The sequence below is a fragment of the Botryllus schlosseri genome, chromosome 2, assembly GCF_051294905.1.
Source record: "Botryllus schlosseri isolate E-star chromosome 2, Bs_hap1, whole genome shotgun sequence".
Lineage (NCBI taxonomy): Eukaryota > Metazoa > Chordata > Ascidiacea > Stolidobranchia > Styelidae > Botryllus > Botryllus schlosseri.
The window spans coordinates 7,661,600-7,675,890 of record NC_137237.1 but is presented as its reverse complement, the minus strand read 5'-3'; the positions used below and the strand labels follow the sequence as shown (position 1 = coordinate 7,675,890).

The 14,291-nt window shown below is 41.2% G+C and overlaps 1 protein-coding gene across 7 annotated transcripts in view; it reads left to right on the top strand.

Annotated features, from left to right (window-relative positions):
* The window catches only part of LOC145433238 (signal transducer and activator of transcription 5B-like), a 29,862-nt gene that overhangs the window by 12,869 nt on the left and 2,702 nt on the right, over positions 1–14,291 (top strand). For 4 of the 7 annotated variants that reach the window (XM_080310274.1, XM_080310270.1, XM_080310275.1 and 1 more), the window contains 12 exons: positions 342–497; positions 2,198–2,374; positions 4,758–4,851; positions 4,914–5,036; positions 7,307–7,405; positions 8,106–8,247; positions 9,142–9,295; positions 11,005–11,138; positions 12,317–12,493; positions 13,795–13,861; positions 13,929–14,063; positions 14,242–14,274. In XM_080310274.1, the coding sequence (XP_080166400.1) occupies positions 342–497; positions 2,198–2,374; positions 4,758–4,851; positions 4,914–5,036; positions 7,307–7,405; positions 8,106–8,247; positions 9,142–9,295; positions 11,005–11,138; positions 12,317–12,493; positions 13,795–13,861; positions 13,929–14,063; positions 14,242–14,274 (1,491 nt within the window). Of the gene's footprint in view, positions 1–341; positions 498–2,197; positions 2,375–4,757; positions 4,852–4,913; positions 5,037–7,166; positions 7,260–7,306; positions 7,406–8,105; positions 8,248–9,141; positions 9,296–11,004; positions 11,139–12,316; positions 12,494–13,794; positions 13,862–13,928; positions 14,064–14,241; positions 14,275–14,291 lie in introns of all 7 variants that reach the window. The other 3 variants (XM_080310276.1, XM_080310273.1, XM_080310272.1) reach the window with 2 other exon arrangements.

Below are 14,291 nucleotides of genomic sequence, written 5' to 3'. Positions count from 1 at the left end.
GTTATTTTAGTAGGTACCAAAGACTGTTTACATAGTGCTGTCTTCAATAATCGTACTTGGTTTGCCTGTTATGTGTCAACTCTCTGCATAATATGAACGTTATGTAGATTTGTAGAGTAGACTTGGCTCAAACAATTTGACAAGCTATGATTAAATTGAGTATAGCTCGCTGGCTGTAACAGGTTGTGTGTGTATCAAGCTTGTTTTGGCACGTTCCACGACATTGATCATGTCGCCAGTGTGACGTATAATTCACTGCGATTTTGAGATGATCGGTCGGGTGTGAAAGCCAGCGAGCGAGTACAAAATATGCCGTCGACAGGACGTTGTTGGTTTTGCAGGTGTGAAAGACTAGCCGAAATCATCTGGCAGAACCGTCAGCAAATTAAGAAGGTCGAACTGCAACGGCAACAGCTACCGATCAACAATCCGGGTCGGGATCTACTTCCGGAATTGAATTCCACTATCACGGCTTTATTGTCCACTCTAGTCACGAGGTGCGGATGGTTTTATTCGAATGGTGCTGTTGCCCTTGACGTAATCTATGTAGGCGCGTCATAGTGTCTGCCTTGCTGAAATATTACATTGGTACCGGTGATCTGCGCGATAACGTCATAGCCATATACTTGAACGTTCAGTCATTATTTTTTTCGTCCCCTTCGGATTCTCAGCTAAAAATTCCATGACATACACGACCAGTCTGGTGTTCTGATAGCTTTTCTTTTGGCCGTGTCTTGAAGGGGCACTGCACTCTAAGAATGACCTGGTCTCAAATTGAAGGGCAAAACGGAAAAAACGCCACCGTAACGAGCTGTAACTTATTGAAATTTCCACAAAAACTTCACGCTCCAGCAGTCACGAAGAGATCAAACGTTATATAGTTGTTAGCCGATGTTATGAAGGAAATATGTGGTGCGCGCCAAGGGGGTTTAGATACCGCATTCAAAGGAAGATGTTCAATCAGGAGATCTATGTCAAAATTGGGCATAGTGTATTCTATTTCTTCAAGACAGAAATAAATCATGTCTAACAGTGTTTTATACATAACAATAGGACATGATCTATTTCTGTCGTAAAGAAATAGAATACACTAGGCCTGATTTTGACATAAATCTCCTGACTGAACATCTTCCGTTAAACGCGGTATCTAAACCACCTTGGCGTGCACGACATATTTCCTTCACAACTTCGGCTAACAACTATAAAGTTTGATCTCTGTGTGACTGCTGGACGGTGGTGTTCTCAAGAAAATGGCTGTGGCAAAATATTTTTTTTCGTTTTACCCTTCAATTTGAGACCACATCGCTTTTATAGTGCAGTGCCCCTTTATTGTCGATCATGGAATACTGATTGATCGTAGCTCAGTGATACTAAATGATTCCATGACCTTTGTATAAATATGTGTGAGGGTACTCCCTGGTCGAAATTGAAATCTGCCCTGTGAGCTATACTTAAGAGATGATTAGTAGTGTGTAAAGTTGAAATTGGCGATTCTCGAAGGTCTACTGTGGAAGGTGGGGTGGAGGTGAAATATCCGAATAATTGGATGGTTAATGTATAATCGCTTTTATAACGGCATGTGCTGTGAATTTTGTCGAGATCTTGTGTAGTTTTATCTCGGTAGCGATTCTCGGCTTTGGGGTAGAAATGGACCAATCCGTCGTAAAAGTATCATTCAGCTGCCTATGTGTTGGTACCGTTGCTGGCTTGTCAACAGCATTGTTTTGTGAACTGTTGACACCGCCGTTGCCATAATCTTCTGTTTTTGTTTTGGGTAGTGGTATTAGTTATGGTGCTACAGTTAGCACCATTTTACCAATTATCTCAACTAAAGTTGTTGGCACAATACAATGACCCATGATTCCATCAGCAAAGAAAAATATATAAGCTACCACTACCAATTGCAGTCGATGTCACTGTTTGATATTTTCCGTCAAGGATGGACGACCGTCGATGTCTAAATCCCAACAAGTGTGATGCGGCTGATCGCTTATAGTCTGTCTTATGTAAGGAATGCATTTGCCTCTCTAAATTCTGTCGATTGTTTCATGGCTATTTCCTGGTGTCATTTTCTGGCGTATTTTCATGTATCTTATTGGTTTGAAGTAGGCCAAATCGGTGTAAGTACCCTAGGCCGCGACGACGTGTTAACATAATGCGGATTGAATTAGGTCATTGATTGCGTGTGTTTGTTTAGCACTTTTATAATCGAGAAGCAGCCGCCGCAAGTTCTGAAGACGCAGACACGTTTCGGAGCTACCATCAGGTTACTGGTGGGAGGCAAACTCAATATACATATGAATCCGCCTACGGTAAAAGCCAGCATCATCAGCGAGGCGCAAGCCAAAGCATTATTAAAAAATGAAAGCAGGAGGTTGGTTGCTTTTAATTAACTCTGGATTTGCTGCTTTCAACATGCCGGTGTAGTCTTATTATACTGTGGAACGGGGTTGTTCGCATTCTTATGCTAAATGATACACCTGCGCAATTATCTGACTCTGCGACTTGCACTGATGTCTTGTACTTCTTGAAGTTCATTTGTAATGGTGGAACGTTACTACGACTTTACGATCTTGATATTTAAAAAGGCTCAGTTAGCAATTGGCTCAAAAACAGGTTGGTTCAGTGGTTCTCAACAGCCAGCCCGTGTCAAGTTTCCTATCCGTCGACTAACTGTACTAGAATTTTATATCTCAGTTCCAAAATGCGAAAAGACTGACGCTTTTTCATTAATTAGTGGAATGAAACATCAAATTATAAATTGATTGATAAGCTGCCAATGTATTTTCTACGTTATGTCGTACTAGAGGGTTTATAGTCTAGTTTGGGCGTATGTAACAATGGTGCAACTGTTTCAATGTAGGCTACGACTCTTTTCGAACAATTTATATGTGGAAACTGCGGAGACTTCTGAACAAACTTCGTTAAATTCCGACAGTGCAATTAAACGACACTAGCACTACGATGGAGTTCTATAGCGAGATGCATCGCATTTCTTTTACCGGACAATCACGATCAAGTTGGAGGTCGTGTAATAAGAGCTAGCAAAAGGGGGCACAGAACTGAAGTTCACAAATCACAATATACATTTGAGTATCGTGCATCGGTCGTAATGAAAATTGGGATTCATTTTGATTGTTGAAGGATCACGGTCCATGAGGGCAAAAGGGTTGAGAACCACTGGGCTGGTTATTAGATAGGCATCTGTTCTCGATGTCATACAATCTACGCATGCACACCCCTGCTGTGCAATCATGTCGGTACCACAGGAATAGTACTTTATGAGCTGTTTTCTATTAAATGGTGCAGGTCAACTCGTTCTAATTTGTCTGTATACCACTCTGCGGCTTATTATGCTGTTATGACCTTGGCTGTCAGTGTTTTTCTTTAGTGGAGCATTCTGTGCATTTACATCATTATTTTAAAATCAGCACCCCTAGGACAGTAGAAGTCGCTGTACGTTGGTATTGGCTTTGTAGACTTCAGCAAATATGTATTTTTCTGCATTTTGAATACCGAAGTAATGCCAAGTCTGCTATTGCAAAGGTTGCTATGCCTCTGTGTGTTCTTTGATGGAACTGGATATTATATTGCGATCCTTGGTCTGTAGCCATCAATTCAGCAATTGCGTTCCAATTGCTAGAATGCGTCGAAGATTCATGTTGCACGGCACCATTTCCCATTATTAATTGTTCTATGAATAAATTATTGATACGTGTGCTAATGCTCGTAAGAAACGCCGCTTTCCGACATGATTTTGTGGTAATTTCCACGAGAGTAATAACCAGGATTCTTACTATAAGACATAATACTATTCCTGTTAGATGTTCCTAAATTTATGATATAAAGTTGACGGTTTGTGACTTTGGTATAAAGGATGTGTCGGAATCGCATAGTTGCCATCCATTGATCTATATGATAAATAGCCGTGTACCTGACGATATGTAAGCAGTGCGAGTATCTTCGATACTGAAACTTAACTCTTGTTTTCGCCAGTGCCAGACAACTGCACTGACTATTCTGTGTTAGTAGAGTAGACTAATAGATATCAGTCGTAACACGGTCATAACCTGTCACTTTCTCAAAATCCTATTGGTCCGGTTATGTTGTGCTGGCTGCAGTAAATAAACGATGGCTTTCCCTTAGTAGTTTCTGCTTGTCAGTAGGATCTGCTGTGAACTACTAATCGTACAATGGTGCTATATTGAGAAGTGTTGTAGTTTGTCATCTTACAACAGTGGACATTGTAGAAACGCTTTGCGTGGCAAGAACACAAACTTATCACCAGGGTTGTCATGTCATACCGTCCTCATTTCGAAGGAAGATATCTTGTAAAACTACATTGTCCTCACTTCCAAGATTTGTCCTCATTGTTGACACTGAGGTCGTAAAAGTACTAAAGTATGAACTATTTTAACCATCAGCCCGGCAAAATGGCCGAGAACGCATAATATTAGGACTGGCTGAACCAAGGAGTTGACCTATTTTTAATTTTGTGATCAGTTTACATATTTCACATTTAACCATTTGAGAACTTTTGTCTGGCCTTGGTATTTTATCCATACCAATGGCAACCCTGCATAATGCACCCACTATTCTTCTGCTGGCCGGTGACCTCTACGAACCGTTTCGGCCCCCATGTTGTTTATAAAATGTGAATGAATGCATGTTTGTTTTCAGTCTACGATAGGCTTGCTACTTTGAACCCTAGCCATTATGGCGTGCATTGCTTTACATCCCGATCCTCACAATTCCAGCCTGAGCGAAATGAGCGGCGAAATTCTGAACCGCGAAAGCGTGATGGAGTACCATCCCCAGTCGGGCGTTCTAAGCGTCAATTTCAGGAACATGGTATGTCGCGCTAATGTTCAGGAAATGACTTTCGGCGTGTGTTACGTCGTGTTCTGTTGCAGTCTCTGCGGAGGATAAAACGTTCCGACAAGCGCGGCGCCGAGTCGGTGACGGAAGAGAAGTTCACCGTCTTGTTTCAATCGCAGTTCAGCGTGGGCGGTAACGAACTGGTGTTTCAAGTTCGGGTGAGCTTGATTAGTGCCACAATTACAACGCGAATGCTAACCTCGTCTTAGCGCGGTAATTGGACGCTGCCATAAAGAATTCTCGGTATTGTTTAGGATGTGTGCTTCCCGTTGAATGCCGCAGTGTTAGATCTACGCTGTCAATGAGACGCTCATTGGCAGGTAATCGCGGCTCGCGGGGTCTCGGTTTTGCATGAAAATTGTTTTTCTTCTCTCGAAATCTATTAACTATGCCGCTGGCTTTAACCTCACCCAAGGATGAAGGGAACAAGTTTCGGTGCGCTCTCCTATTGTCGGTAATCGTGTCGTGATGCATTGTGATACATAGTTTCTGGCTATTGTACATCGGTAGGTAGTACGAAAAACGATTCTTGTAACAATGCTGCACACAAGTAACTCGGCTGACTATGCATAGTTTGTAGTTCTATTTTTGGGTATTCGTAATGTCACATTAGTTTCCTGCGCTTCTCTATGATTAACAAGTCAATGATGCAGGTAGTTCATGGAAACTACACTTATAACAATCCTACACACAAATAACATAACACGCTGGGCATAGTTTATAGTTATATTTGTTCAGTATTCGTAATGTCTCATCATTTTCTCTTCTACAAAACAGGAAATAGCAGAATCTTCGCACTGGGGTGTTTATTTAGGTTATTACTACTGCTTATTTGTGTTTTGCCGAGAACAGATGTCCAAGTGTAGACATACGTTGGCGCTTTTACAGTAAATGCCTACTGTTTTCCCAAAGCGGTCTACTATTGTGTGATAGTCTCATCCAACTGCTCCCATTGGTATTCCTTGGAATAATAAATTATGTATTTCCACCGTGGGGCCATTGTGATGTACCTTATGATGATGTGCGTTATTTATAGATATTCACGTTTGATAACAGCATGCTTCTCTGTGGCGGATTTAGTAATATTAAATTTCGGAACGAAACCAAGGATGAATGAATGTGGAAACTATGTATCTGGAATTTTTCGAACTAAATTAAGATATTCGTATTAAGTTTATCTTGGTGTTATTTTTAACGGTGCATCTCATTCGGGCGTTGATAATTGAAACGTTTGTTGGGTAATATTTGCGCAAATCGCTCAGTATTAATCATTTTGTAAGGCCCTGTCCAAGACAAACCGGTGGATGCAACTGTTATTTTTAGCTGCCACCGCGTTTTATATCTAAATTTCAACCGGATATAACGGAATCCGGTGTTAATGTTTTGTTTTGAGATTGTGCATTGTAGAATTGAACACCACTTGTAGTAGATACATTTACCGAGTCTACTGGTAGCGTCCCATCAACAATATGTTTGATGCGCAAGATACTGATTGTTTCCTTTTCCTTGTCAAGACTTGGACGGGATGGATTTGATACCTCATTAGTTATCTGCAATTGTGCGTGCGTAGAATGCGTAGACTTCAAATGTCAGGAGTCATAGTAAATAACAATTCTTTGACAATGCGCCTCGATCGGCCTACGTTTATTTCTGAATTTCCGAGTGAATTTCAAGTAGGACCGTTTGATTATGTCATCTTAAATGATACCAGTTGATAACAGAATCATTGTTGTAGAACGTCCTGATATCGAGTGGCTTCTCAAGTGCTCGAGGAATGACATCACAACTTGATCCTACCATTTTACTTTGATGATAGAGTTGGTACCATTCGTCCATAGTTACATGTTGTTGAAGACACTGTTCAATCCTACACGATACAGATTAGCTTATAGTACCTAATTAAATACGGATTTGTAAGAGGCTTGATCTGGCGCGTGCGCGTTCATTTTGAGGCAGGAAGTTGCCATATTTTCATGGCTCGCAGGAAGCAATATAACACGAGTGTAATATCTTGAGGAAACTACGTACCCTATTGTAATTGAACGACAAGGCGGCGAGACATTAATGCTCGATCTATTCTCGGTTGAATGGTTAATCAAGCTACGCTGTTATTGGAATTACGGATTACTACCGAAAGTGGTAGCGATTTTGCCTGAAGCCAGGCTCAAGTGTGGTCTTGTGACTGCCGAAAATGTAATGCCAATTTTGTTTATTAAACAATTCCAAGGACTCTGTCTGACATCATTTCACCTACGTAACTAAAGGTTTTTGTCGTGTGTTTCTACCAGACTTTATCTCTTCCTGTGGTCGTGATTGTCCATGGTAATCAAGAAGCGAACGCAGCCGCCAGTATACTGTGGGACAACGCATTTGCCGAACAGGTAAACACATCGAGATCGTGCTAACGGCTATTTCTCTTTGCATTCAGCCTATGGCCATATCGTTGCCCATTGTTGCGATTGTTAATGTCAGCCAGGAATGCAATGCCAAAGCGACCATCTTGTGGGATAATGCTTTTGCCAACGAGGTACCGGCATGGAAACGGAAACACGCTATAATTTGCAGCCTCTCACTGATAGCCGGGGGTTGCTAACTCAATTTTAAATGTTTGTCGATCGTTACGGGTAATTTTGTGGCGTTAACTCGTGGCAAATCTGAAGAAAATTATGATTACTTGCATGACATTGAAATGGTGTAATTATAGCCTTTGCGAATCTGAACCAGTCAATTATGAATTTCACTTACGTTCAGGTGGAATTGAGGAGCGTTAACTAATTCAATGTGTGAGCCGTCCTTGTAATTTTGTTTCAAGTCCGCATGCTCAATCACGATAATGTATTTGGGTTGTTGAAAACTACGCATTAGTATGACGTCGAGCTTGACGCCGCGATATCGCTAGTGATTTAGTATATCTTACGAGTTGGTCACTGTAATTTTGTATTTTGTCCCTGTCACGATCAACTTGCCACAAATGACAATGTAATGATAGACTTTGCAAGGTTATTCTTGAGTCGTCCACCTTAATGTATTGTAATTTTGGTCAGAGTGATTCTCTTTCTTTGTACTTCATCCAAATAGCACCACGGGCGACAGAGGTTATCCGTTATTATGATACTATCTGTAAGGAAAGATGACGCACTTTTTTGATGGCTTTCAGTGTACTTTGGCGCTTTGAGAATGTTGCGATAGCGGGTTGGTCTCCATAATCACTGTCGCTTTTGTGTCAGGGGCGGATACCGTTTCAAGTGCCGGACAAAGTACCGTGGGCGAAATTGATCGAGGCCCTCGACCATAAATGGAAGCACGAAACCAGAAGTGACCGGGGACTGACTTCACAAGCGAAACAGTATCTTGCCTACAAAATTTTTAGTGAGTATCTCGCTCTATGGAAGCATGGCAAAATGCGGGTCAACATTTTAGATATGTAGTGTATGACGCAGTCATGCAGAGGGGATTGCAGTAGTCAGCTCTGGTACTCAATTAGAGATAGAAGCCGTGAGCCGCAATTTTCGAAAATATGTGTAGTTACTGCGACACAGTGCTGTTTTGCCAAGTTCATATGACAATTTCACTCATAAAGAGATGTAAACATAGTCCAAAAATACTTTCTACCTCACAAAATCCAAAAACGAGTCAACTAGGCAAAACTTGCTTGCGTACTCCGAGAAAGTAGAAGTACTTGGTCACTGACCACCTTCACTTCAGTTTGTTATTAATTTTATCCAATCAATACACCACAAGATTGCTATACAGTGAAAAGATAGGAAGGTGGCGAAAGAAGTCGGAGAAGTCTTTTAATCAGACATCCACCCTGGCATAGACGCAGTAAAGCGGAGGCATGCACATTCCACATTGAATGAAAAGTACTAGAATATAACATAAAGACAAAACGAAAAGCGACATCAATATATCAGATTGCGGTCTGGTAATCTCAAGTTCTGACTAGTATTTAACCAATAGAACCTGCGTGTATTTCGATTTGAATGTTGACACCTCTGCTGTCATGTTTACAATATCTTAAGGACAAGCGTGACGTTGTCTGCGGTACACTACTACACTGCATTTCCTATTTAATTTTCAATTTCCAACTTGGAGGTACAGAACTTCAATATTCAATTTCCACTGTGCATTATACTCTCAAGTCGATATATAGAAAAGGAATGAAGGCTATTTTGAATCCTTTTCACTATGTGGCTCATACTCGCGTTGCGCTATTCCAAGTCTTGCGATGATCCAAGGGAAATTACTCGTTGTGTACCGCAGAACAACCCGTAATGCCAAATTCCGAGAAGAACATTTCGTGGGCGCAGTTCAACAGGGAAACGCTACCAAAGAGGAACTTCACATTTTGGCAGTGGTTTAACGGCGTGATGGAGCTTACGAAAAGCAAACACCTTCAAGTTCACTGGAATGACGGGTACGTTATTTCACCCAATTAAACCGAAAAGGGTGTAGGCCTCAGAGGTGGTCAGTAACGAAGTACTTCTACTTTTTCAAAGTACTCGAGTAGTTTTCCTCTACTTCTGGTACTTACTCAAGTAGATCTGATTTTCGCTACCTCTATTTCGTAATATTTTGTGATCTACTTGCTTACTTTTCGCTATTTTCAGTTTGTCAAGTAGAAGTAGTTCAATCTTCCAATCCGGAAGATAGCCTGAGAAATTTCGGGGCTGTTTTCACGGAGTATCAACATTTAATTTTTACAAAAGTTGAGTAAAGCTTCGCGCAGTGGATACGGAGGGACCAGTATGATTTCACGAAAGTATCGGTGAATATAATTTAGGTCGCGGGTTGGCGTGGCTCCGTTTACACCACATTGTCGCCCATATGAAATAATTCATCACAGTATATATGGCTCATCATAACGTTTGAAACTGATGTTTCGTAATCTAGCATTTACTTGTCATATCGTAATCTAGCATGTCCATGGCGTGTACTAATCTGAAAATGTGGACTCTGACTTTTTTTTAGTTTTAGAGCTGTTTTAGCACACCACATTTAAAACTTTCTGGACTAAAGGCATGAAATACATGCTCCACTTTTAGAAGTAGTATTTATATTTCACTTTTAATTCCCAGTATCATATATTTTGAGTTTTAATTAATATGAGTTCTTTTGTCTGGATAACATACATGTTGAATTATAAAAGCAAGTGTAGTAATGCCTTTAATTTCCGGCAATAAAGCTACACAATATGGCATTTTTACGGTCCACCATATTTTTTATTAACGTTTACTAATCACGCAAAGTGTTCACACCGTATCCTATACAACTTTCGCATAACTCAATTTGCACCTTTTTACAATCAATGTGAACGAATTAGGATCGTTTTCACCACTACTTACTTACTTGAGTACTGTACAAGTCAGTAAATTCTACTTCTACTTCAAGTAGTTTTAGGTTGCTTATGGAAGAAGTACTTCTACTTGTACTTGAGTAGATTTTTTCGTCGCTACTTCTACTTCTACTTGAGTAGCTTTCTTGACTACTTTGACCACCTCTGGTAGGCCTCCACTGTTTATATACACTAGGACTGTTAAAAATAACTTATATTCAAATTTGTCTATCTGTTTGATGAAATTGTTAGGTTGGCGAAAATAACGCTGCACATCAAATTAGGTTCAATTCTAACCTGCGGAAGCTTAACTATGAGAGTAGAAAATTTCAGATTTGTTAGATAAAATAAAAACAAATTTCCAAGAATTGCTAGCGAATAGAAATTGTCAATTTGTCTAAAAAACGATACGTAACAAATTTGGCGCATTTCCAACCCATAAAAGCGAAGTTATAGTAGCAAATTTTGGAATTTAAAAAAACAGTATTTACACTAGGTAATTCCATAATTCTTGATGATAGAATATCCCACCGTAATTACCATTTTTTTATATCCAAAATCTACTACTCTTATAGTTACGCTTCTACAGTTTTGGAATTGGAATTGGAGTTTATCAAGCAGTCTAAAAATATGAAAAAAATAGTTATTTTTGAACAGCCGTAATACACACGTTTTCATTTTCATCTGGGGTGTTTTTGTCTGCCAGCTGGTACCGATCCCATCAATCGTCTCTCCGAGATCGGTATGACTTCGTCTGGTTTCAAAATCTCAGGTCAACTCTTGATTCTCAGAGCGATCATCGGATTTATCGGTAAGGCCGAATCGCAGGATAAACTCTTGTCGAAGCCAAACAGAACCTTTCTCCTGCGATATTCCGACTCCGAGATAGGCGGTCTCACCATCGCCTGGGTCGCCGAGGATCATGGTATGTTTTGATTGATGCGATCAAACATTCTTCAGTATCTTGATAGTGCGTTCCTTGAAAACGAATTTTGGAAAGTCGTTGGTCTGATCCTGCTGGAATGTTCCTTTTGGTTAAAATACATCCTGTGTCAATTTTATTCCTATTCACTAATGTTTACAGGGGGCTCAGCGCTCAATGAATCCGAATTTCTACCCATATTAGGTAGGGCTACCATACGTCCTCTTTTAAGAGGATTTGTCCTCTTTTTTGAGAATTTCGCTCAAATATAGGGCGAAATTCGAATGAGATGCACGAAATTGGCACTGAAGTAACGCTTTGGCGGCTGTTTCGGCAGCTTTTTTTCAGTCAACCAACGGATTATGTGAAAGAAAAACCGTATTTTGGGAGTTGAGCTGGAAAGTTTCTCTTTTTTTGTGGTCAGCCGACCACGAAATATGAAAAAAAAATTCAGGATTTACCTCCGGTATTACAAGACTCGGAATTTTGAAAAAGTGTCCTCTTTTCAGATTTCCAAAATATGGTACCCGGTAACCCTAATATTAGGTATAGAACACATATACTCACTTCAATAGTTGCTATTGGGCCAATGCTCGAAAGCCTGGGTTCCCTCGTCTGGTTGTTAGCTGATCATTGGCTGGGGTGTTATGATGACCAATATAATAATTTTGGTCTGCTTCAGGGTCTTACGGTACATTTTGCGGAGGTCAGCAACAACTCCAAATGCAATCTACAGCCGCACCTCGTTCTCTGTGAGACAGGCAGAAACAACAGTCACAGGAGCATTTAGGCAGGGTCAGACCTACAACTTTACAAAATTCGTTTGTTAGACCACCCTAGTGTCCACTTTGATGCGTTTGTGTCGGTGTCGATTGAACAGCAAACGATATCTTTGTATATCGCGTCATCAAGTCTGCATTCTTGACATAACGTAGATTCGAATGTGCAAATTTTGTTGCCCCATTCGTAGACGGGTTGAACCAATCGGCGTCAATTAGGAAGAATTGCGAGACTCGCTGACAGCCGTGAAATATTGTTGTCAAATGTGTGATTTCGCCGTATCGTAGATCTGATTATGTATATTTTGTTGCTGGATCATAACAACCGGTGTCAACCAGAACGAGTCGGCAGCGGTCGTGAAACATTGTCGTCTAAACTGGAAACGACCATGATGTTTGCAGGGGTGGCGAAGGTCTGGAATTTACAGCCGCAAACGCTGCGAGACTATTCGATTCGTTCGCTGCCCGACCGTATCAAGGACCTGGACCAGCTCATGTACCTCTGCAAGATAGACGACACGACAAAGATGAAAGACGAGGCTTTCGGACAATACTATAACAAGTCGGACAGCAGTTCGAGTGAGTCTGCCGTCTCGACGTGTTTTTCGCGGCCTGTTCAGTGTCAGTGTGGACAGCAGCCTGGCTTTTCTGATTAATAAATAAGGCCGACGCAGTGAAATATTGGATACGAATCAATTATGAAGCTTTGAGTATTCCAGCACCCCGCATTACCGCATTATGATGCATCAACCGTAACGACTAAAAGCGGCCAAATACATACTTAATATGCGTTCACGAAGTCAATAACGCCAGCTACAATTACTTATATGAATTGCTTGAAATTAGGATAGTAGCATGTAATAACGATTCAATTCGTTGCCATGAACTTGGTAGCTCACTACTGCATGTATTGGGTGATGTGCCATCTCGTGTTGAGGGTTTAAGGCTCTCACAGTGGCAATACGATACCGCAACGACAATTTCCATCAATAAATAATGAGGAACGTACTTGAAATCATAGACTTTCACCACTCCGACACATATATAGGAAATTGGTACTCGAATCGGTCCGCGGACGTATGAGCATGTGGGTTAAATTACAGGTTAGGGGTGGGTTAGGGCTGGATATATGGTTGGGTTAGCGTTAGGCTTGGGGTTAGGATATATGTAAGGGTTAATTTCAGGGCTATGTTTCGGGTTAGGGAAAGCTTTTAGACTATGAAGTCACATGCTGAAGTGTCCCATGTTGAACTGTCGTTTTCCATTGTGTCGCATGCTCATATGTCGGGCAACCACTCGAGAATCTCCATCCCCAGCCCTAGTGTTTTATCGGTAGTGATGTTGCAGACTTGGTTTGGAACATGGGAAAATGCAAGTGCCGATAATTCTGTGCCTACATAACGGATGCAGTGCATGCACCGTTTTGGCGCTGAAATCCATTCAAGGCGCCGCCGTACAGAGTTGGACTGCTCGAAAATTTTTTACTTTTCCAAATAAAATTGGAATTAGAATTATAGCGAGACACAGTTTATTCCCAATTGGGCTAGAATTAGGATTACTGAATTAAATTTTAATCGCAAATGAACTCAACATACATTAAGTTCAGTTCGTATCAAATCAGAGTTCATGCCCGATAAGCACGAGAATGGCAAATGTCTACCACGGTCTGTGCCGAGATTGGCTCATTTTGCAGTATACAGTCGTCGTGGAGAATTTCCAGGAATAGGCCTACCCGAAATTAGATTAGAATTACAACATAGCGACATTTCACGAATTAGAGTAGATAAGATTACCGACATTTCGCATTATTTAGGCAACTAGAATAATTTCGTTGTCTAAATCTGCCGGCGTAAGAACATCGTGTACGCATCTCTTTTCAGTTCAAGCCCAAGACGGCTATGTCAAGACACATCTCATACAGAAGATACCGTCAATGTCGAATCCCGGGTGAGTATTTCCGGCGCACACTTATCGCGTCGTAGCACTCGTCAAACATCATACTTGTCGCGTTCAGAAGCCAGTTCGGAAGCTTTTTCAGCGATAACAGCGCCCCCAGCACGCCGCAAAGCACCTACGAAGCGTCGATACTGCCTCACAATTCTCCGCCCCCTTCAAATTCGCACTCTGGGAATCCGATTCCGTTTGACGTGTGAGTATTTTCATTCGACTATGCATTCGTTTTTCTGTTAAGTTGGACTCGCTCGCTACGTTTTGTTATAATCGGGCTGCAATTTCGCAAACTAAATTGCGTCTCGTTGCCTTTTTGTTTTGCATGGAATCATATGTGCATGCGTTGACTGTTGCCGCATACTTACACGCTCGTCCAGCGGATCGCCGCCCGCCTTCTTATTTTGCGACGGGTGAGCCTTACTAGTAA